Source organism: Biomphalaria glabrata, chromosome 14 (genome assembly GCF_947242115.1).
Source record: "Biomphalaria glabrata chromosome 14, xgBioGlab47.1, whole genome shotgun sequence".
Classification (NCBI taxonomy): domain Eukaryota; kingdom Metazoa; phylum Mollusca; class Gastropoda; family Planorbidae; genus Biomphalaria; species Biomphalaria glabrata.
Window position 1 is genome coordinate 2,212,275 of NC_074724.1, and position 24,617 is coordinate 2,236,891.

At 34.2% G+C, this 24,617-nt stretch overlaps 1 protein-coding gene across 4 annotated transcripts in view; it reads right to left on the bottom strand.

Annotated features, from left to right (window-relative positions):
• The window catches only part of LOC106074062 (uncharacterized), a 56,500-nt gene that overhangs the window by 12,293 nt on the left and 19,590 nt on the right, over positions 1–24,617 (bottom strand). The window contains exons 1-2 of one of the 4 annotated variants that reach the window (XM_056010149.1): positions 17,051–17,140; positions 14,457–14,502 (exon numbers count right to left, since the gene is read on the bottom strand). The exons of 1 other annotated variant lie outside the window; for it this stretch is intronic. In XM_056010149.1, coding sequence (XP_055866124.1) covers positions 14,457–14,502; positions 17,051–17,125 — 121 coding nt within the window. In that variant the 5' untranslated portion in view covers positions 17,126–17,140. Of the gene's footprint in view, positions 1–14,456; positions 14,503–17,050; positions 17,141–24,617 lie in introns of those variants that run through there. 2 more of the 4 variants (XM_056010152.1, XM_056010150.1) reach the window with 2 other exon arrangements.

The following is a 24,617-nucleotide window of genomic DNA, read 5'->3' on the forward strand; positions in this document are numbered from 1 at the left end:
TGAGCGTCTTTCGAAATCTTTTTACTTATAGCAAAATGCGGAAAACATCAAACATTGATTTTATTAGCTGTTTTACACAAACCCTTCATCTGTTATAATTAAAAGAATTTCTTTAAGCAACCAGTTCAAGGGCATATCGGTGGCATGAGTTATAAAATTAAACATTTTTTAAGTAATTCTTTCCAAACGACATATTTACAGTTTGGGATCAGCTTGACCCAAGAAACCTTTCCCATGCTTGGGTATAGCTCCAAGGCAGCAGAGATTTGAATTCAGTTTTCCTTCTGCTAGGTGGGTAGCCACAGCCACACGAGGAAATGTGCGAGATGAACCAAAGTCGTTCTACGACTAAAGGAGGCTAGTGCTACAAGTCAACGATCGCCCACAAAATTAAGACGTAAGCTTATTTATCTACTGATCTTGTTCTAGAGGGGTACAGGTCAAGGAGTAAACAAGGTGCCTTCTTTTCTCCCTCTGAATGAAGAGTTGCAATTTAGTTTTAAAACAATCTCTCTAGTCCGCATTTATACATTTTATTCAGATGTATGGTGATATTCCATAAATATGTCGAATCCTACAACCATGGTTCAATTACTTTTTTCTTTAGAATTCTTTATCATAGAAAGATTTTTATCCCCTTATTTTGAATAATATGGCAATTTTCTACACTATGCGCCTATGTTTCATAAGTTTGAAAAGCACCTTCACCTGTTAGATGTGAAAAGCCTTTAAATTAAGTAACAATACAACTGAAAAATAAAATTTAGTATTTTGTTTTATTGATCATTGATCAAGAATGTATCTAGCGGTCGCTGCAGTATAACCAATTCACAAGAATTGTTTTTGAAGGGGAAGCAAATTAAAATATTTACTAATATATATATATTATTAGTAGCGTAGTGACTCAGAAGGGGCTTGGGTTCGAATATCGGTTAAGACTGAACTTCGTAATTTTTAGTCTACACATCACAAATAAAAGGCTGGTTACATGACACACTTGTTTGCCTTGCCAGAGAATTTCACAAAATCTGCCCAATAGATAGCATACTGTAGCGAGACCATTCGTTGTGAAGGCCTTAACACTTCAACGTTAAGACCGGGTGGTAGTTTAGACCATTACTTCGTTGACGTGGCAAAGAGCTAATGGTCTAAGCTGTCCACGGGTTGTGACGTTGAAAGTCACTGTTCAGGACTTCTATATAGAAAAGTCTCGACTGTAGTGCTTTGGTTTGATGTGTCATTGGGAAACGATGGCAGAAAAAAAAACGTAGAAGATAATCATACTTGAAGAACTAAACTAAAACAAATTAATTCCACTTATCTTATTCATGGCAAACCAGTAACACAGACCAAAAATGCAAAATACCTAGGTGTTATAATAAATGAGAAACTGTCATGGAATCCAAATACTGATGAAACTATAAAAAAAAATAACTGTTGATTAATGTGCATTTTTTTATTTATAAATACTTAGGCACATCTGCAGATTTGTTGCAGATAATTCATACTAACAAGATGGCGTATTTATGTATATATTAATTCGTTACATATTCAGGGTTAAATTTGTCTTTTACGTAAACTTATGTTTTGTTAACAACTATCTACAGGCTTTCAATATCAGTATAGAAATATACAAATGTTAAATATTTCAAATAGCTGCCAACTCATTTCTATCACCACCTTTCAGTATGTACGTTTTCTCTATTGTCAATCTATACACATACTCCTCCAGTACATCGATTAGTCAGCGATTCATACAAAAATGTTTTATATTTTTCCCATCTTCTGATTAGGCATGAAAAGAGAAATTATTAGCACCTCGCCAAATGACCCCAATGTGGGGCGCGTTGGTTGATTGGTTTCAGAACCTGGTGTCCTGTGTTCGAATCTCTGTAAAGAGACCTGGGACCTCTAAGATGAGAGAGCATACCACACGACCAGGCAGCCATTCCTTCATGATTGTTTTGTGTCTTTTTTATTGCCATTTTATTTATTTCTTTTTAGTGAACTCGTTTTGATGTTTTATACTTAATAAAATGAAGCAGATACATCAAGAAAATGAAAAAAAAATATCTAGATATATATCCAAGTAAGCCTAGGCACATATACTTTCGTAATATAGATTCATTTATTTTAAATTAAAGATTGCATTGGATTTTATGAGTTAAATAAAGTCGTTATATTGACCTAGTTTTAGAATTTTTTGGTATTTTTTTTACTGTTTTTCTTTTTCATTGATTTAGCATCAAAAATCCAATTAGAGATTATGAGAAGTTAGAAAGATATGAAGATTGATGCTTCTAAACATGTCTATTTTTTTCTAGAACAAAAAACTTCAATATAATTCAGCATATTTTTTACGTTTAAATTGAATAAATAAAATGTTACATGCAAGAATATATTTTTTTAAATGTATTAAGAATCAAAATTTGTATTCTTTTTCTTCTCTCAGTAAGGGTCAAGGACCTGCAATGTCAATCAATATCTAGAGATGAAATTCATATTTACTGTTTCTCTAGGATAATGTATATATATCGGCTTCATGTAATATGTATTACACAGAAAATATGGAGGTAATTAGTTGTATCTTCGCCCTTAAAATAAGACGCATGACACCTATCTTACTTCAAAGTAAAACTTCTATAGAAATTACTATTTATATATGTATATATATAAATGGCGTTATTAAGAGATGAGGAGGGGGGGGGGCGATCCGCACCGGGTGACACCTATATGGGGTGACACCCAAGTGGGAAAACATTATACATTGGCAAATGAAGATATATTAACAAAAAAATAATTTCTAGATATATACACAAATAGACCTAGGCACATATACTTTCGTACTCTAGATCTATCTATTGTATTTTAGGCCGTAGTGTATTTGTTTTTGTTGGTACAAATGTTTAAAACATTACCATACGTGCTTACAATAGGAATCCAAAAGTAGACTTTTACACACACACACAAAAAGGTTGTATTCGCATTGTAGTTATTTTATACTTTAGTCTGTGGCATGTACATCAGTACTATACATCGGTACTATACATGGGTTCTATACATGGGTACTATACATCGGTTCTATACATCGGTACTATACATCGGTACTATACATCGGTTCTATACATCGGTACTATACATCGGTACTATACATCGGTTCTATACATGGGTACTATACATCGGTACTATACATCGGTACTATACATTGGTACTATACATCGGTTCTATACATCGGTACTATACATCGGTACTATACATCGGTTCTATACATCGGTACTATACATCGGTACAATATACATCGGTTCTATACATCGGTACTATAGATCGGTACTATACATCGGTACTATACATCGGTTCTATACATCGGTACTATACATCGGTACTATACATCGATACTATACATGGGTACTATTCATCGGTACTATACATCGGTACTATACATGGGTACTATACATCGGTACTATACATCGGTACTATAAATCGGTACTATACATGGGTACTATACATCGCTACTATACATCGGTTCTATACATCGGTACTATACATCGGTACTATACATGGGTACTATACATCGCTACTATACATCGGTACTATACATCGGTACTATACATCGGTACTATACATTGGTACTTTACATGGGTACTATACATCGGTTCTATACATCGGTACTATACATTGGTACTATACATGGGTACTATACATCGGTTCTATACATCGGTACTATACATCGGTACTATACATCGGTTCTATACATCGGTACTATACATTGGTACTATACATCGGTTCTATACATCGGTACTATACATCGGTACTATACATCGGTACTATACATGGGTACTATACATTGGTACTATACATGGGTACTATACATTGGTACTATACATCGGTACTATACATCGGTACTATACATGGGTACTATACATCGCTACTATACATCGGTACTATACATCGGTAATATACATAGATACTATACATGGGTACTATACATCGGTACTATACATCGGTACTATACATCGGTACTATACATCGGTACTATACATCGGTACTATACATGGGTACTCAACAGAGAGGGAATAAGACTTTTTGAAAGCTTTTACCAAAGATGTTTGCAGTCCATCATGGACATACGGTGGCATGGTTGCACTACAAACAGCGACATTCTTGCAAACGTCGGTATGGACCGTATATATGGACTTCTTTTTATAGTCCGACGCTGGGCAGGGGTCGTCTCTTATATGGGTGAAGAAAGTGTGCCAATGGCAGCCTTTTTTGTTGAGCTGAAAGTGGTCAGCGTAATAGAGATGCCCCACGTGAACGATTTAAAGGCAAGCTTTAATTACTTTAAGTGACATAGAAGAGAGCTCCTGGTTGCAGGCGGCTTCGGAACGAGACAGCTGGAGATCACTTACAAAGCCGTGGGCTACACATTTGAGATCAAAAGAAAATCCGCTGCCGATGACAGACATAGACGGCAAAAAGAAAATCTAAATGCACAATAGTAGACAATTTTGATGTCTGCGCTGGATGTGGTAAAATATGTAGGTCACCTCTGGGGCTGCGTATCCACGGGAAATACTGCACTCATAATTAATATTCAGACTCGAAGACAAGTTTTATATTTAATGTTAAGTAAATGTAATAAAAAGAAGAGAAATAAACCCAACATTTTGCAAATACATTTTTTCATTTTCTTTACTACATTTGATAAGCTCATAATTGTTAGCAATACTTTTTAATGTTTTTTTCATTTGCAATGTTAATATTGCTTTTTTGCTTTGGCCCCAAAAATAGTTTATTGACGGTGAGAAAGTATTCTCGCTTAAGGCGCGAGCCCCTCTATGTCGCGGGGCCTTGTGTGACTGCCCCACTCGCCACACCTTAAAGCCGGCTCTGTTCTGCCTTTGGATCATGTTAGAACGGTGCATTTATTTATTTAGGACGCGATAAAAATTTATCCCACAGTGACATGGATTAAAACATTATTTACTTTGTATTTCCTGTCATTTCCCTTGAGAGTCTTACGTGTTTGTCATTTACAGCTACCCCTCTCTCCTTTCCCTACTCACCTTGTATTATCTTAGAACTTGAATAGATTTTTAGCATAGTTTTCTGTTTTAAATGGCCTACCATAGCTTGGCTAAATCTGCACCCGTCACCGAATTACTGTGTATGTCTACCTCCTGTGCCTCCCGTCCCATATACAGCTGTTTACAATTATTCGATATTCGCGATAAGTTTACATTGTTTGAATAATTAGTTCCTCTTCCTCCTCTACTTGTAACGAAACTTCTCCTCCCTCCCCTCCCAAATTCCTCTCTAGAAGGTTTTTTTTTTTTTTTGGCGTTTGCGCACAAAGGTGCCAACATTTGGTATTAGTGCCGGACTTTAATAAGTGGAGGCCCCGAGCTGGAGTCAAGCTTGAATTTAAAGGCATTTAATAATTTGCTAAGACTCTCTATAGACACGCATCTAATCTTATCTAATCTTATCTTATAAATAAAATACAGATGTTTCTTTAAAACCAAGATGATTACGTCCTGTGGGTCAAGCATCTAGTGATGCATGTTATCCAATGATTATTTTCTGCCAACCCATTCCATCCTCTAATAGCGCATAGGAAGAAGGGGTGTTTGTACAAATTTGTCTAGCATATGGAGTGAAGAATGTGCCTTTATCTGCCCGGGATGACTGCCCTGTCGTGCGGTTTGCGCGCTGGACTGTCGCTCAGATTTATCGATGGTCCAGGGTTCAAACTCTGTCCGCTCCGATCCCCTGCAGGAGGTTTGGACTAGGAAGAAATTATCTTCAACTCTGAAGGAACATCCAAAACATGTCAAACATTTACAACAAACATTGTGTCTTTCTGAGAATTTTATTAGATTTTTTATTTTTATTTAAAGATTATGTTTCAGTGTTTTATGTTTAATTGCTACTTTACTATTAAGTCTTCTATCCTGAAGACTTTCTAAACTTAGTGATTTTACTAAAGGTGTTACTCTAGTCAAATGTGAATATTCGTTTGTTATGAATCTCAATGCTCTATTTTGTGTCTGTTCCAGTTTCTTAATATTTTCTTGAGTTGAGGAGTCCCAAACAGAGGATGCATATTTTATTTTTAGCCTAACCAAGGTTAAATAACATTTTAGTTTTATGTTCTAATTTGGAAAAAAAGATGTGGCTGACTTAAGAACCTGTTAACTCGGGCTCCAAATAATGAGACCTTTTAAAAAAATGAACAATACATAAACAATGAATCTTTATAGAGTGCTTCACGATATGTCTGTAATCGCTGTACTGTGCTTGTACTGGACTATCTGTCTCGTCTTAACTCTGCTGCCTTCAACTGACCCGGACTTGACCCTGACACAGACTTTCTATCCAGTTCACCAAGCCGTCTCCATCACTCAGTCCACAGGCCTGTGTAACCTGTGTCACACATGGATAGCCCGACCCGCGTCACCAGTTCAATTACAACAATGTATAAACAAATTCAAAGCATGTCATAATTCTGAACAAAAAGATCTCATGTCTCTTTTTTTTCTTCTTATTTTTAATTGGCATATTATAAAAAGACATTTCCACCTTTTACAACTGTTTTCAAATCACAAAATCAAACACATCTGCAGGAATCTACAACCAAACATTTTTCTATGCAAATGTAATATATACAGATTTTTTTTAAACAAAGGCGTAAGCAACAAACATTCAATATACATCTCTTTCTGTGAGTATACTACACACTTTCATTTATTAAAGAATAACTATGAAAAACTTTCTTTTTAGAGTATACGGTTGTATAGGAGAAGCTTTTTTTTACTAAATAACTTTATTACACTTTTTACAATTTTAAGAATGCAAAATCAAATACTGTAAGATATTCCGATTTCATTTTCGTAAAAACAAAATTTAGTTGGTATCAGTGAATCTCAATTTAGCGTCAGTGACAAAATTTAGTTTATCTCCCAAATATTATTCAAAAATAAATATAATATAATTATTGTTCACTTGCTTTTATTGTAAATAATAAGTGTTTAACCCAACTATTGAACGCCTAGTAAAAAAATAAATAATAATACAAAAAGTAAAGCACCCTTTTCAGACTTTGAGATCTATATAGCAGATGATGTGAAGGTGAATTGTTTATGTGGCTCATGGTTAACGAGGGTGTCATGCGGCCAGCACAACGAACAACCGCCTTTACATTTCCCAAACTAATGCCAAGTGCACATTAGAGCTGGGTGGACTTACAGGCGCCCTGAAATCCTGAAATTAAAAATCCAAGGATTCAAACCCGGAACCCTCAGTTCGGAAGCCGAGCGATGTACCACCTAACCACTACACCTCCTTTAAACGCCTAGTGTTGTTGCAAACGTTTTCGGACGTGCTTTCAGAAATGAAGTGATACGAGGGTATGCAGGTTTCAAACCCGTCACTATCGTGATGACTCTTATCCAGCACTGAGGACGACCACTTGCCAAAGACATTTTTTTTTGCGAGCTTAAAGGAAAATGTCGTGACAGAGGAGCCTTTATTAAGCACTACTAAGATCATTGGCATAGCGGAAAAAAAGCTGGCAGAATATTACTTTTGAAAAAGACAGCTGGAGAGCTCTAATGAATGTCGATGGATACACGTTTGAGGCCAATATGAAAGCACTTGTAGACAACAGGTGCAGAAGACGTGTTGTTATTCTATTTCAAACGGGGTCGTCCTATTCGCTTCGCCTAGAATCCCTGATGACCTGTTCAAACCCCAAAGATTTTGTGTTCTTTGTTAATGGATTGAAACATAGACATTTCTACTATAATCTAAGAAGAAATTTTTTTTCTAAAGTGTGTAATAACAAATAATGATTTAAGTGTAGGTTTGTAGAGAGTTTGATTTTATATTGTCTGCTCAAATCACTTTCACCTTAACCTATCCCTGTGTCTCTAGAAACGATGTGGTACCACACATGATCAGCAGACCGTCTTTCTCCATTCCTCTTAATTATTTTGTCTTGAAAATAATCTCTTTCAAAGACAAGTCCATGTTTTATGTAGTCTTCTCATCGATTTCTCAATCTGCCTCTTTTTCTTTTTCCTGGTACTGTTCCCTGAAATAATGTTTTTGTGAGTCTCGAGGGTTTGTAATATGACCATATAATTTTAGCTTGCATTTTGACAGTGGACAGCAAGTCATAGTAGAGCCCTATTGATATTGTGATCTTATTTGAAATCTCCTTGTTTTTGATGCAGTCCTTACAAATGATGCCTAGAATCTTTCTATAGCGTCTCAATTCCATCTTTAGTATCTTCCTCTCTAGTTTTACAGTCAGTGTCCAAGACTGACAAGCATATAAGAATGTGTCCGTTACCTGGGAGCACATCCGTCTGATTTAAGTGACAAGGTCTAAGACTTTATCTTTCCCAATGTTTACAAAGCTTCTCTCAATTCACTCGAACTGATTTATGTGACAAGGTCTAAGACTTTATCTTTCCCAATGTTTACAAAGCTTTTCTCAATTCACTCGAACTGATTTAAGTGACAAGGTCTAAGGCTTTATCTTTCCCAATGTTTACAAAGCTTCTCTCAATTCACTCGAACTGATTTATGTGACAAGGTCTAAGGCTTTATCTTTCCCAATGTTTACAAAGCTTCTCTCAATTCACTCGAACTGATTTAAGTGACAAGGTCTAAGACTTTATCTTTCCCAATGTTTACAAAGCTTCTCTCAATTCACTCTAACTGATTTAAGTGACAAGGTCTAAGACTTTATCTTTCCCAATGTTTACAAAGCTTCTCTCAATTCACTCGAACTGATTTATGTGACAAGGTCTAAGACTTTATCTTTCCCAATGTTTACAAAGCTTCTCTCAATTCACTCGAACTGATTTATGTGACAAGGTCTAAGACTTTATCTTTCCCAATGTTTACAAAGCTTCTCTCAATTCACTCGAACTGATTTAAGTGACAAGGTCTAAGACTTTATCTTTCCCAATGTTTACAAAGCTTCTCTCAATTCACTCTAACTGATTTAAGTGACAAGGTCTAAGACTTTATCTTTCCCAATGTTTACAAAGCTTCTCTCAATTCACTCGAACTGATTTATGTGACAAGGTCTAAGACTTTATCTTTCCCAATGTTTACAAAGCTTCTCTCAATTCACTCGAACTTATTTATGTGACAAGGTCTAAGACTTTATCTTTCCCAATGTTTACAAAGCTTCTCTCAATTCACTCGAACTGATTTAAGTGACAAGGTCTAAGACTTTATCTTTCCCAATGTTTACAAAGCTTTTCTCAATTCACTCGAACTGATTTATGTGACAAGGTCTAAGACTTTATCTTTCACAATGTTTACAAAGCTTTTCTCAATTCACTCGAACTGATTTAAGTGACAAGGTCTAAGGCTTTATCTTTCCCAATGTTTACAAAGCTTCTCTCAATTCACTCGAACTGATTTATGTGACAAGGTCTAAGGCTTTATCTTTCCCAATGTTTACAAATCTTCTCTCAAGTCACTCGAACTGATTTAAGTGACAAGGTCTAAGACTTTATCTTTCACAATGTTTACAAAGCTTCTCTCAATTCACTCGAACTGATTTAAGTGACAAGGTCTAAGGCTTTATCTTTCCCAATGTTTACAAAGCTTCTCTCAATTCACTCGAACTGATTTAAGTGACAAGGTCTAAGGCTTTATCTTTCACAATGTTTACAAAGCTTCTCTCAATTCACTCGAACTGATTTAAGTGACAAGGTCTAAGGCTTTATCTTTCCCAATGTTTACAAAGCATTTCTCAATTCACTCGAACTGATTTAAGTGACAAGGTCTAAGGCTTTATCTTTCCCAATGTTTACAAAGCTTCTCTCAATTCACTCGAACTGATTTAAGTGACAAGGTCTAAGACTTTATCTTTCACAATGTTTACAAAGCTTCTCTCAATTCACTCGAACTGATTTAAGTGACAAGGTCTAAGACTTTATCTTTCCCAATGTTTACAAAGCTTCTCTCAATTCACTCGAACTGATTTAAGTGACAAGGTCTAAGGCTTTATCTTTCCCAATGTTTACAAAGCTTCTCTCAATTCACTCGAACTGATTTAAGTGACAAGGTCTAAGACTTTATCTTTCACAATGTTTACAAAGCTTCTCTCAATTCACTCGAACTGATTTAAGTGACAAGGTCTAAGATTTTATCTTTTCCAATGTTTACAAAGCTTCTCTCAATTCACTCGAACTGATTTAAGTGACAAGGTCTAAGACTTTATCTTTCACAATGTTTACAAAGCTTCTCTCAATTCACTCGAACTGATTTAAGTGACAAGGTCTAAGACTTTATCTTTCACAATGTTTACAAAGCTTCTCTCAATTCACTCGAACTGATTTAAGTGATAAGGTCTAAGACTTTATCTTTCCCAATGTTTACAAAGCTTCTCTCAATTCACTCGAACTGATTTAAGTGACAAGGTCTAAGACTTTATCTTTCCCAATGTTTACAAAGCTTCTCTCAATTCACTCGAACTGATTTAAGTGACAAGGTCTAAGGCTTTATCTTTCCCAATGTTTACAAAGCTTCTCTCAATTCACTCGAACTGATTTGTGTGTGGTGAAATTGTGTACACGTTATTTCTGCGACACCAAAACTGAAATATTGCGCAACTACTTTTTTTTTACCAGACAGCACAAGGATCAATAAAAAATACTACTAAACCAATTAGATTATTAACTATTGGTAATACTTTATTTTGTGTGGTATCTCGACCAAGTAAAAAAATTGTACTTGACTAAAAGGATAGTATAAGCTGAATTAGTCCCCTTTATAGGTTGTCTTTCTAAATTGTAATGAACAACATGCAATTTTCTCTAGTCAAAAATACCTCACTAGCAGAGTGGTTATGACTACTGTCATAAAAGTAAAACTACTGTGCGCTTTGAATATTTGTAATCAAACTAAGGTTTTATCCGGTAAGTTCTCTCAGTTAGTGGGATTGAGATGATTGTGCAATGTAATTAGTTATAAAACGTTTGTCTGTCGATCTTATGGTGTTTGAAGGGGCGGTGGCTAAGTGATAAATTTCTTTGCTTCCCAGGTTCGAATCGTGGAATTTTGAATCATAAATCTGGAATCTTAAAGCCGCTTCTAAGTCCACCCAGCTCTAATGGATAGGCCTACTTATTGTTTGTTGAGAAAAGTAAAGGCGGTTGGTCGTTGTGATAGCCACTTGACACCCTTGTTAACCCTGACCGGAGAAACTGATGACCTTTACCTGATCTGCCCTATAGAGATCATAAGGTCTGAATAGGAACTTTACTTTTACATACTTCTGATGTATAGACCAAGTTCTTGCTGTACAGTCAAGCATCAAACGTTCTTATCAAAAATCTTGTAGAAATAAGTGAGCTTCAATTAACCCATTCCTTATTACAGTAGTTACAAAATGACTCTTTTAGTTAAGTAAAAGTCTTTTTAAATGTAGAAATACGTTCAGCTAATTAAACTGCACTGTAAGAATCAATACAACATTCTTGGTCTTGACGATTTGGTTATTGAAATTTAGTAGGTGTTTTGTTTTAATGGATTATTTGGTACCATCATCTAATTATCACACATTTATTGGTTTTGTTACCAACATTGCCTCCTCGTCGACACATTTGTTTTATTACACTGTTAAAATATGATGCAGAAAATTAAATGTAATTTTTGAAGTTACAAGCAAAGACAACTGGGTATTTATCCTAGAAGTAAGTATTTTTATCAGCTATCTCCCTTGAAAAACAAAAATGGCGCGTTGTAAAAGTCAAAAGATGGATATCAAACAAAAAATTTGATTTTTTTTTTAAATTTTTGATTCATTTTTTGTTTGTTTTTATTTAAAATGATTGCTAAATTCCAAATTATATTTAAAAAGATAAAATAAAGTCTACTGTAAATCTATCGACATATTTATTAGACAAATTAAATGTAAGTTTTTGAGGTACATGAAAAGACAACTGTGTTTTTATTTTTAAAAATTAGTATTTTTTTAGTTAACTCCCTTGAAAAACAAAACATGGCTGCTTGATAGAAAAGAACTTTAAAAAAAAAATCAAACAACACACTAAAATTTTAATTCGATTAATTATATTTTATTATACCCGACAACTTTTTGTATTTGAAATGTTTGCAAACTTTTAGATTGCATTTTAAATAATTAAAAAAAAAACAACATATGAACTACATCTAATAAATTTTTTCATAAACCTGATCGTCGATAGCAAGTTCTGGTAGATTTGGTTTGTAGTTGAACAAGTTTCAATTATTATAAATGTAAATTACAAACAACAACATGGATAACAAGGGAAACAAAACATTGTAAATTTAAAGATAACATACACACTTTATTTACATAACTCAAGACTAAAGATACATTTAAGTTTGATGTTCAAAATGTCAAGGGTTCTCAAAGACATCTTCATGGTGGAGCTGGACAACTAACAAGGGAAACAACTCACTAGACAAGACCAACTCCACTGTAATTTAATTCAGACTTGAGACTTCCACTGTGGACAAGTTCAGGCCAAGTCCAGTCATTATACCCCGGACAGTGGACATGTGCTCCACTACTTCCTGGACATGTACAAGTTGTATAAGTAAACTTAGATCTACCAACACCCACCTCTAGTCTGTCCTTCCATTGACCAACACTGACCTGTTTAGAACATCCATGAGGATGTGACACTATAAAGGTTAACTTGTGTGGAGATCTAGAGGCCAAGTATTTGTTCAAGACTTTCTCCCAGACATTTTCAAAATGTTTGTCCATTTCCCTCAGTTTATTTCCTAAAGTTTTATCACATGTCACACATTTCAACATACACCAGTCATACTCAATGTTTACATAATCAACACTGACCTTATCAACAATGACCACTTGGCTGTCATTACTATCATAAAACAATCTCAAGGTTGTGTGGTTGGCCTCAATGTAATCAAAAACCACATGTGTGGCTGTGATCACATAAAACTCCCACCACACATTGCTGGGTGAGTTTGAACCTTCACATTTTCTACACAAACACTTTGTGTAGTCAGTATCTCTATAACGTCCATCTTGAAACTTGTTTACACGCCACACTCTTCCACTTCCTGTCCTCAAGTTTCTTCTCTCACTCATGTTATAAAATGGATATAGTTGAGTTGTCTTTGGCCAAAACTTTGGTCTGTGTGGACTTGACATTTTCACATCAACTCTAACTGTGAGGTCAGCTATAACTTTGATGTATTCATAGAAATCTTGGTCTTGAAAACCTTCAGGTAAATGTTTCAAGGTGAATGTCTCAACAGGTATAAACTGGCTATGACCTGGATTCTTCTTACAGCCCACATAATGTTTGTGTAGATCAGCTTCTCCACCTTCTGACTCCTGAGTTTCATGATCACCTGGAGAACAAAGAAATAAACTTGATCCAATGTTTACAACACAATGTACAGTATTGAGTTAATTAAGAAATATCTATAAATAGATCAAGTCTAATTCATGTGTTGATCTCTACAGTTTATACACTAAAAATGAAACTCAAAAGTTACCAATTAGTGGACCTTTAACCTCATCTGACTGGACTTTGGACTGGTCACTTGTGAAATGATGAGGATCTGAAAGGATGAAAGTCAAATAAATATTTTATATATTCTTTTCTTTTCTTATTATTAGAAAATAGACTTATACAAAAAACTTTCTCTAACTAAACATTAACAAATAAAAAGTTTACCTGTATCTTGATTCTCAGCCCCATTACTGGAGAAGTCTGCTAGGTCAGTCTGATCCTTAAGACAAACTGAAATAGTTTAAATACAAGTGTCAGTCAGTTTATTTGGTTTTTTTTTACATTTTTTTTTCTGAAGCAACAAAAAATATTTTTCAAAAACTGAATTTTGTCTTAGAGATAAAACTAAATATTTAAATTAAAGTTCTAGAAGCTGATCATAGACCTAACATTACAATAACTTGAATTTGATATGCTACTTATTATTGTGCTAAATTCTAGTGAAAAATTTGATAATAAAATAAAGCCATAGACTAATTTTAACGTTAGGTATTGTTTTATTCTGATTTTAAAACCATTAAGTAGAAAACACCAAACTGTGGGAGATGAGTGGACAAAAAAATTAAAGAGGTGCAGATCTTAGAGAGGAAGTGGAGATGGATTGGTCACACCCTTAGAAAAGATACCAGCAACAGAACTAGGCAGGCCTTAGAGGGGAACCCCCAGGGAACAAGATGCAGAGGAACATCAAAAAAACATGGCAATGCAGTGTAAATGAAGAAGCCGAGATGACCGGGAAGAGCTGGGACACAATTAAAAAGCTAGCAAGAGACCGTGGAGAGTGGCGTGTTCTTGTTGAGGCCTTATGTTTCATGAGGAACTCAAAGGAGTGATGATGATGATGATAAGACTAGTTTTAAAGTTAGGTCTTGTTTCACTTTGATTTCATACCATTAAGTCCACATGTGTCTTGAGGAAAACAAAGGTCTGTACTTTTCTGGAAATTAGAACAAAATATGAATATAAAGTTGCTTTCTTTTTTTTTATATATATATAAAGAAATTTACATCAATGAAATATTTTCAGAAAAATCTAATTTCTATATCTTTTTGCTTGTACAGTAAAATTAAAGAAATATTTTGTTGTTTTATAAATTGTTTCAACTAAGATTTATTGCAATTTTTTTTTTGCACTTAGACTGAATGTAATACATGTGAAATGATTAATAATGAAATGTAAAAAAAAATAAAAATTCATTAGGCTTTGGTAGTCTAGATTTCAATTTAGAGCTCCAATTGACTTAAAAACTATTTTTGGAGTACTAGATCTAGATTCTAATTCTAAATGACAAATTCCTTAAGATAGAGAACAAAAAAATACAAATGAAAAGTAGCAATAAAAGAAAAAAAAAGTTAAATAACAAAAATGTAAAGAAACCACAAATAAAAAAAAAAATTACATTAGTATAGGATTTCTTATGTTTATTAATTTGAATAAGGATAATAGTATCCTTATTACAAAAATGGGGTATTTTTTATCTAGATCAGACAACCTGGTAGTCTGATATGCAATAATAATTGTCTCTTAATATTCTTGGGTTTGAATCCTGCCCGCTCCGTCCCTAGTCATCCTTTCTGAATTTTTGCAATTAGAAAAAAAGTATGTAACTATATCTTCATTTTAAAGTGTACATTTTAGATCCAATCTAGTAAATTTTAATTATTTTTTTTAAACCATGATATTTACAATTTTAGAATTAGTCTATAGATCTTGTAGGACTACTTTTTGTTTAGCTATTAGATTGTATAAAGATGCATTAACTTTTATGTAAATCTAAGTAGGCCTATATCTAAACTCTAAAGATGGATATATCAATAGACTAGATGTAGTATAAATTAAATTGTCTATTGATCTAGACTAGAAGCTAATGTGAATTTAGATGTAGATATATATTTTCTACATTACCTAAGATCTAATAAGTTATTGTAGTTTATATAGAACTACACAAGAGTCTAACTTTTAGATTTAAATTTACCGTTGTAGCTTAATGTATTTAAATAGTACAGATGTTAATTTAAAGAAGAAGATAATTATGTTCTATGCATTTCAAGTGTCAATCTAGACATAGATCTTAATCATTGAACTAAACTTTTGATAAGTCTTTGGGTTTTCAAGCTAATTCGGGCAATTCATTTCATTCTTTACTGGCACTGGGGAAGGAGCACTTGTAGTTGGTCGTTGTGCTGGTCACAAGACACCCTCGTAAACTGTAGGCCACAGAAAAAGATGACCTTAATAACATCGTCTGCACTACATATCTTGAATGCAGGGTCTGAAAGGAATACTTTTTACAAGATATACAAGTTTCTTAACACTAGATAGATCTATTTATAGGCCTATACTGATTATGGATCTAAAATAATATTATCTGAACCTATATCTATCATAAGATCATCTATAAATTGATTAGATAGGAGACATCTACTAGATCTACTCTAGATCTATAAAAGGGAATTTGATCTATTACGATTTTAAATCGAAGTCTAATTTAATATAGATCTAAATGTATATGTTTACAATATATTCTTTACTGAATCTAGTAATTTATAGATCTTTAAACGTAAAGGTTAATTAGTTCTACTCTAATTCTAGATCTAGACTCTATACACAAGCTTATCTAGAAAAGAAAGAAGAAAGGATTTATCGGCTGCAGTATTCGTTACTCGTAATCGAAACATTTATTTACACTTACAATAAAAATCTCTATAACAATATGGACGAATACTATAGTCATTTGACAAAGAGTATAAATCTAGGTTTTGTTAAGATTTTAAAATATATAAATATATGATCATGTATTACAAATAGACTATATTTTACAAACACCATTAAAATTGTATAGATATAATAGATCAATCAAGACTGCTAGTTTTAGATTCTAATAATTAAATTAAATTTTAATTCAAAAGTAATCGCATTCATGTAAAACCAGATTTTTCTGCACTTGAAACTTGAATATTTAATTGTACATTGTTATTGTCTTTATTAGTATCATTATTGTTATTATATTACAAACGGAGGATTTATTCATTCTCCATGGACGGTCTAGCTTCGTTAAGGAGAAACAAAATTAATTGCAGTTACATTGATGATTGTATAAAGGACAATTAATATTTAATTTTTCATTAAAACCCTACCTGGCATGTCGAGGGTGAGCGTGAAGTAAAGAAAAATGTATGAGAAAAAAAAAGTTGTTTGTACATGTTTGATGTTCGACTTCCTAGTTAAAACGTCACGCAGGACGACGGGAGAGGGTAGCAAATGTCATGCACTTTGGATTGCTCAATTGTTAGGTGTGTTTGTTTGATTTATTGTTGTTCGTTTGTTTTTTATCCAAATGGTGCGCTGTTTCTAAGGACGCGCTATGTTGGTTCCATTGCTTTTTTTTCTTTTGCTTGGGTCTCAGATTTTTGCTTAAATTTATAAAAAAGAAAAGGCTAAATAAGAAAACATTTTGTAGTTAATTTAAACAAATATACACTTACTTTTTCTGTTATGAGTTTTGTAGATACTATTCTATCAGTTTGAATTTTTTTCTTCCGGAACATCTTGATGAACATCTTTGACGAGTTCTAAAAATAATAAATAAGAATAGGTTCAAAGAATTATTTTTTTTACGAAACATACAAGCGCAGATAACTGAAACTTTTTTTTTTACCTTTGTTACCGAAATAGACTTTTTTATCTTCCACTTCAAGAAATGACATACAAAACTATGAGAACTGTGTAGACCTTGTTGTAACTCATGTTTTACTGTTTTTTTTTCTAGTACATTTCCAAACATTAGCTGTGAACGTATGTTGTTACAGTTTTGATCTGACTTTTGCCCAGCCCTTTCCTTTCCAACTATTCTGACAAGCTTTGATAGGTCCTAAACAGTTGTCCGCACTTGCTGTTGAGGTTTGGGATCTAGTTGTCTCTAACACGATAGTAATTTTTATGTTTATTTCTAGACATGTGTCGGCGGAATTTGACTAACATTACGTTAAGGAAGTAGGATTAAGTAAATTTGCAAACGACGAAAGAATCTTTAAGACTTTGGTGTGTATTTATAATTTAGAAGTAATATTTGGTATTTCCGATTTCTTATTAAATCTATATTTAGCAAGAAATTCCTTTAGTCATATAGTCACAAAAAATATGTGTCGACACTATAGAAAATATAACTATCTGATAAGTTTCGTTTTTCATATACCACATGATTGGCGCTATACATTGAATTATAAACTAACACATGCAGATACAAGCATATACGTGCAATTATAACCACACACATGTCACTTTGTAAATCAAAAGCGGTTTATTGCTTGGCTTCCAAACCTTGGGTTCTGGGTTCGAATATCAACGAAGACTGGAATTTTTAATTTTAAAACTCCGATGGGTACGAATCGTTACAAGACAAGTCTCCCTGCTGGTTAACTGTTGGTCTAAGAAACATATGGCCTTTTAACATCATCTGCACTTTAGATTTTTTTATCGTACATAAATAATGATTTGGCCAGTTTTAGATCTAAATCTGTACAACATCAATACAAACCTAAATTAGTTCTACTATTCACTATACTACTATTCTGTATTAAGAGAATCCTTATATAAATAAAATAATACAATGAAGAAATGACTTTGAAATAGAATGACTTACTTTATAAAATCTTTGCGTTTTTACTGACAACTTCTTGAATTCTATTTATAGAAAGACGGACATAGAAAAAAAAGTAATTCAAGGAATTTCCGATTTTTTTTTCTCTTTTATCAATCAAAGTTTACCAACTGTGTAGCGCCCCCTAGTGTTTAAATTGATATCTTCTTGTTGATGTTCCGTGAAGGACATTGGCTGTGACTTTGTTACTAATATTTCTAATAAAGAGTGGGAGACAGATTTTATGTTTTTACTTGGCTACCTTTGCAATTTGTTGTTTGCACATGAAATTCAAGTGTTTGTTTCATCTTTTTAAACAAGCTTTCAAATTTCTCCAAGCAATTGAAAAAAGATTTAGTCATTTTCTATTGCTAAAAAGGTGAAACTATGTCTACTGAAATGTTTAAAAGAACAATACTTATTTAGATTCCTTAATATCGGATGTTTTTAAAATCAAATTTTAAGATGTCAAGAACCAGTTTTCAATACCATCCGCTCATTATTTTGCACAGAAGCTAATTAAGGTCCAGAGAAAATAGCTCCATGTAAATTTTAACCTGAAAGGGAAGTGTGAAAAAAAAAAGAAAATTGAAAGTAAAATGCAGTACAAACATGAGTTAAAAGATATAAGAAATTGTACAATTAGATAGCGTATTTTTTAAAGTTATATTTTCAATTTCAATTTATATTTTCAATATTCTCATTTTTTTAATGTGGCCCCTAGATACGAAAAGGTTGCCCAACCCTGCATTAGATGATTAGTAACTATCTGTGCAAGGGGAGGTAATCCATAACACACATACACATTGGATGCAGAGGCGTAGTAAGCAATCGGCGCAAGAAAGTTTAATGGCGCCCCCCCCCTAAACTTATTGTCCATGAATATTACATAGAAATATTATAAATTCAAAGTGTTTCATGATAATAGAAAACAAACAAAAAGGAAATTTATTACCTAACTGGTATATCTACAATAATTTTATGTTTTGGCACATCTCTGTGTGAGGCTGCCTCCCCCCCTCCCCGTAGGTGACGCTAGAGGCATAGTGCCCTTTCTCTATCCCCACTCAATATGACTCTTATTTGATGATTATTAGCTATATATTCAAGAGGAAGTGATCCAACACACACACACACACACACACACACAATAGACCTAGGAGAACCATTAGTGAACCGAAAAAATCAAGATGAAGTATTTGGTAGACTCTATAGAAAGCACACATGCATAACAAAAGCCATGACAGAAAAAAAAACGACAAATCTGAAAGGACTATTTTTTCACACAGGCACTAGCAACATAAACATGTTCAAACTGTAGTATATAGTTTCATCCAATAGTCTTCACTATAGCCACATACAACATATCTATTGGGATCTAGTTGCTGAATTAAAGAAGTCTGGTCCGTATAGACTACAATAATGTAAAAGAAACATTATAAATATGGAATTAATTAAAACCATTTTTTTTTATTTAAAAGGTTTAGTTATTTTAATCTAGTGGAGTTAGTTTTTTGTTTTAAAGTACCTTTTGCGCATATTAACTAAGATTGCTAGATCACATGATTATACCAGACGTATAGCAGAGCCAAGTTCAAGAACACACAGTGACCGAGCTCAGGGGAAGTAATCATCTAAAGGTAGACTTGCGTGCTAAAATACTTGGCATTAAAATAGAGCCAGAAAATTACATTTCTTGTTCCTATACTGGAGTGACGCAGTGTACAAACACTGACGGATCAATAAATATTGTGGCAGGTGGATAGCAAGCTGAACAATTGTGTCAGGTCAGAGGTTACTAAGAAGTTTAGAAGGCCAATGGAACTAAGTTTTTACACGGCGGAGACTTGAGCTATAAGGCTATTAATGAACTGAAAGTTAGCTCCCCTCTCAGACCATGCGGTCTATAGGGCAGATAATGTAAGTAAAGGTCATCTTTTTTGTAGTCTGCGGTTAACGAGTGTGTCATGTGGCCAGCACAATGACCAACCGCCTTTACTTTCCCTAACTAAAGTCAAAAGTTTGGTTTAACAAGCCAGTAGATGTTTCCCTCAATCTAAGGTTTCAATGATCCTATATCCCAAATTGAATACGATATAAAAGCTTGCCTGCACGTAATGTATATTAACTGAAGATTTATACCCACTAAAATATAATATTCCTAGGGGGTGTTTTTCTCAATATACAACCGCTACATTCGCCCACACTTTCATAGCCTACATTGATCTCCATTTCTCAAATGATTATACTTAATATGTATACCTGACCGAATATGTCAAAACGACCATAGGTTAGCTAGTGTCATGCATCAGAACCAGAAGAGAACAAGATATATATGTTATTGAGAAAAAAAAATGTTTTCAAACCCTGGTCTATACAATTACTATTATTTTGATTTTTGCTTACTAGACCAAACATGCTTAAAAATTTTGAATGGCCTTATTTTCCGAAAAGACCTAGAAAAAAATATTTGGCTCTTTATCTCCCTTAAATGTTTTAACTGATTAATACAAACAGCTGAACGAATAAATGTTACATTTATGTAAGCCTAGAGATTTATTACTTCTTTTTATGTTAGACGTATAAGACAAAGGCGTATTAATGATCATAAACATAATTTAAACTGAAGCATAGAATAGCTCCATGAACTGAGAATGGGAAGTGGGCACATTTCTTTCTCTGTACAAGACAAGAAATCAAGATATTCTCACTCGGCCCGCAAGAGAAGCTCCTTAGTGTCTCACTGTAATGACACAAATCGAGTAAAAATCGAATATCATTGAAACATTATATTTATTCATCCACATTTAGGCCTGTTTAAATTTAGAACATTTTTAGCTGATTCAATTACAAATCTTTATGTCACTTAACTTGTACTTTTTCAAATGAAGCAGCCACAGCGATGGACTTTCTCCAGGATACATTAGAATCAATTCAGTCAAGAAAAACAAACTATTCACAACTATCTAGACAGCCAATTAAAACACACATACAGACACACACACACACTTCAAAACAGAACACCCCCGTGGAGTCAAAAATACAAATATCTCTAATAATAAGAGCCACTGTGTGTGTTTTTTTTTCAGGGAAGTTCTATGTATTTTTAAAATGCGCAAATGTTAAGTCCAATTTCCTCATTTATAATAAAGATTATTATTATGAGTAGTATTTGTTGTAGTATTTCTAGGAAAGATGAATGAATGTTTCAAGTGTTATTTCTTTTGAGACTTTATTAAGTTCCACCGAAAATTATTTGCATGTACATTTCTCTCCTCTTCTGATACTCGAAATAGTGACTCACAGTGCTGGATTTACCTATAGGCAAAAAAAGCTATGGCGAACATAAGCATTAGGCAACATAAGATATGGACAACATAAGCTATATGCAACATAAGCTATGCAACATAAGCTATGGACAACATAAGCTATGGACAACATAAGATATAGGCAACATAAGCTATGGACAACATAAGCTATAGGCAACATAAGCTATGCAACATAAGCTATGGACAACATAAGCTAGATGCAACATAAGCTATGCAACATAAGCTATGGACAACATAAGCTATGGACAACATAAGATATAGGCAACATAAGCTATGGACAACATAAGCTATAGGCAACATAAGCTATGGACAACATAAGCTATATGCAACATAAGCTATGGACAACATAAGCTAGATGCAACATAAGCTATGGACAACATAAGCTAGATGCAACATAAGCTATGGACAACATAAGATATGGACAACATAAGCTATAGTCAAAATGAGCAATGGACAACATAAGTTATAGGCAACATAAGCTATGGACAACATTAGCTATAGGCAAAATAAGCTATAGGCAACAAAAGCTATAGGCGACATAAGCTATGGACAATATAAGTTATAGGCAACATAAGCTATGGACAACATAAGTTATAGGCAACATAAGCTATGGACAACATTAGCTATAGGCAAAATAAGCTATAGGCAACAAAAGCTATAGGCGACATAAGCTATGGACAATATAAGCTATAGCTTAAGGCCATAGCGGCGCCGGAATATTGTCTTGAAGAAAAAGTAAAGAATTAAATAGCCTGATTTTCATTACAAGAGGAACTTTTTTCACATACCTTAGTCAGGGCCGGCCTTAGGCATAGGTAAACAAGGCAGCCGCCGACGCCCTTCAATAGGTGGGGGCCTCGCATAGCAACATTTTTTTCTAAAACAAAAATGCGAAACCAGGAACAAATTGTAAACATAGAAACAAGGTTCTAAGTCAAACTAGCCTAGCCCTCTAGCAGGTATAGCCTAACTCATGGTTTATTGGTGAACATTACAATCTATTTAGTAAACTACCAATGCTAGAACCTTGTTGCTTCCTGTTGGCAAATGTCTCAAAGCGTTATATCGAGACTAGCACATTGCAAACGAACAGCGGAGAATGTAAAAAAAATGTTTTATTCAATTTCGTTACTCATCAGAATTGATTGTTTTCATCAAACAGTTCAAATTTGCGTTATTCTATTTCTATGGTGTTTATGTTGACTTTTTGTAGTTTATCTAGGGCCAACCAATTCACTTCGCAAAGTCCTCCAATTACATGAGGCCTGCCCTGCTTATGGCCTTACTATGGCCATGATTCGATGTGGTTAGTCGTAGCAGTTATAACATTCTTGATATAAATAAATTATCCTTCTCATTCATTGTCAAAGATTATGTCGCTAACAGAGGTGTGTTCCTAGTTGTGGTCTCTGTTTTTATATTGAAGTTTTCAAACGTTGAGAACGGGAAACAAAAAGAAAAGAGATACTGGTTTATGAAACTATTGGCAAATGATCAAAGGTGAGTAACCCTTTAATTATTTCACATTAGTTTTAAGCAGAGTTACGTTTTCTTCTCTGGTATGAATTAGTGTCATAAATCAGACCATTATTCATAGTAGGCCTGTCACGTGGTCTTGGAAGGAATAATAGCTCGCTGCCACGTCACAGGTCTGACGTACAGACCTACTATAATGATTTGTCTTACATAAACTACTTGACTATCTATTTAGGGAGCTGAACTACGTATTAGGACTCGAGCTGAAATGTGTTTTCCGATCCTCCAAAGGTAACGCGAGCCTCCAAAGGTAACGCGGATACCTCCTCCAAGAGACCCCATCTTCAACATGTCCACATACACAAAGAAAAAGACTGGAACTATAGCGAGCTGACAGAAATTAACATAGAATACGAATATGACCACTTGCAATGTTCTAAATGGAACTTAGATACTTTTTAATTTAAGTGTCTGCATCGATAGTTAGTACCTCGAGAATAATGTTAGTAGCTTACATAGAGGAGGACTGCAATTAGTGTTATGCAGTATGTCTGTCGTATTTACGTTTTATATTTAGGAAATGTATGTTTAATGTTGTATGTCTATGTTTAATGTTGTGTGTTTATGTTTAATGTTGTGTGTTTATGTTTAATGTTGTATGTTTATGTTTTCTGTTGTGTGTTCATGTTTAATGATGTGTATCTATGTTTAATTTTGTGTGTTTAAGATTAATGTTGTGTGTTTATGTTTTATGTTGTGCATTGTGAACTGATTTGTAGCCTACTGGTCAGCCAAGCTCGATTCCTGTATGTGTGTGTGTGTCTATGTCTGTGTGTGTCTGTCTATGTCTGAGTGTGTCTGTCTATATCCTGTGTGTGTCTGTTTATGTCTGTGTGTCTGTGTTGTAGTGAACTGTATCGTTTATTTTAGTTTCATAAATCTTGGACATAAGTCTTGTCTTCTTGTCCTTTAAATGTCAGCTGGTTTGATTACAGTGTAAGACATGGATGGCTATCAAAAGTCCTTGTTCAAGGTACTGTGGAGGAAGCACGAAGAAAGGGTCGTCCAAACGAAAGATGGCTGGAGAACAGAAAAAAATGGACCAGTTTCTGTCTTCATATCCTACTAAGAACAGCTGCTGACTTGGAAAATTGGAGAGATTTGGTGACGCAAACTGTCATAGCGCCCCCTACGACAAAAGTCAAGGGACAGATGATAATGAGGGATGTGTGGCCCAGTGGCTAAATCTGCTAGGTTACCTATCAAGCGATCTCGAGTTCGAATCTCTAATCTTGCTAAGTTGTGTTGGTTGAGCGCTTGAAGGCAGCATTGAAACCTTTTTCCAGATACCACTCCCAACTGGTCCACAAAAGAGATTGGACAATATCGCTCTGAGCATGCACTAAACATGAAACTTGCGCTATACCAGCGGTTCTCAACCTTTTAAACTCGGCGACCCTTTTTTACAATCCCCCACGCTGCCGCGACCCCCCTCCCCCACGCACACACATACAGCAATAGAAGAGTAGACAATACTAATCCATATTTTCGATGGTCTTAGGTGACACCTGGCAAATGGTAAATCGACCCCATGGGGGTCGCCACAAA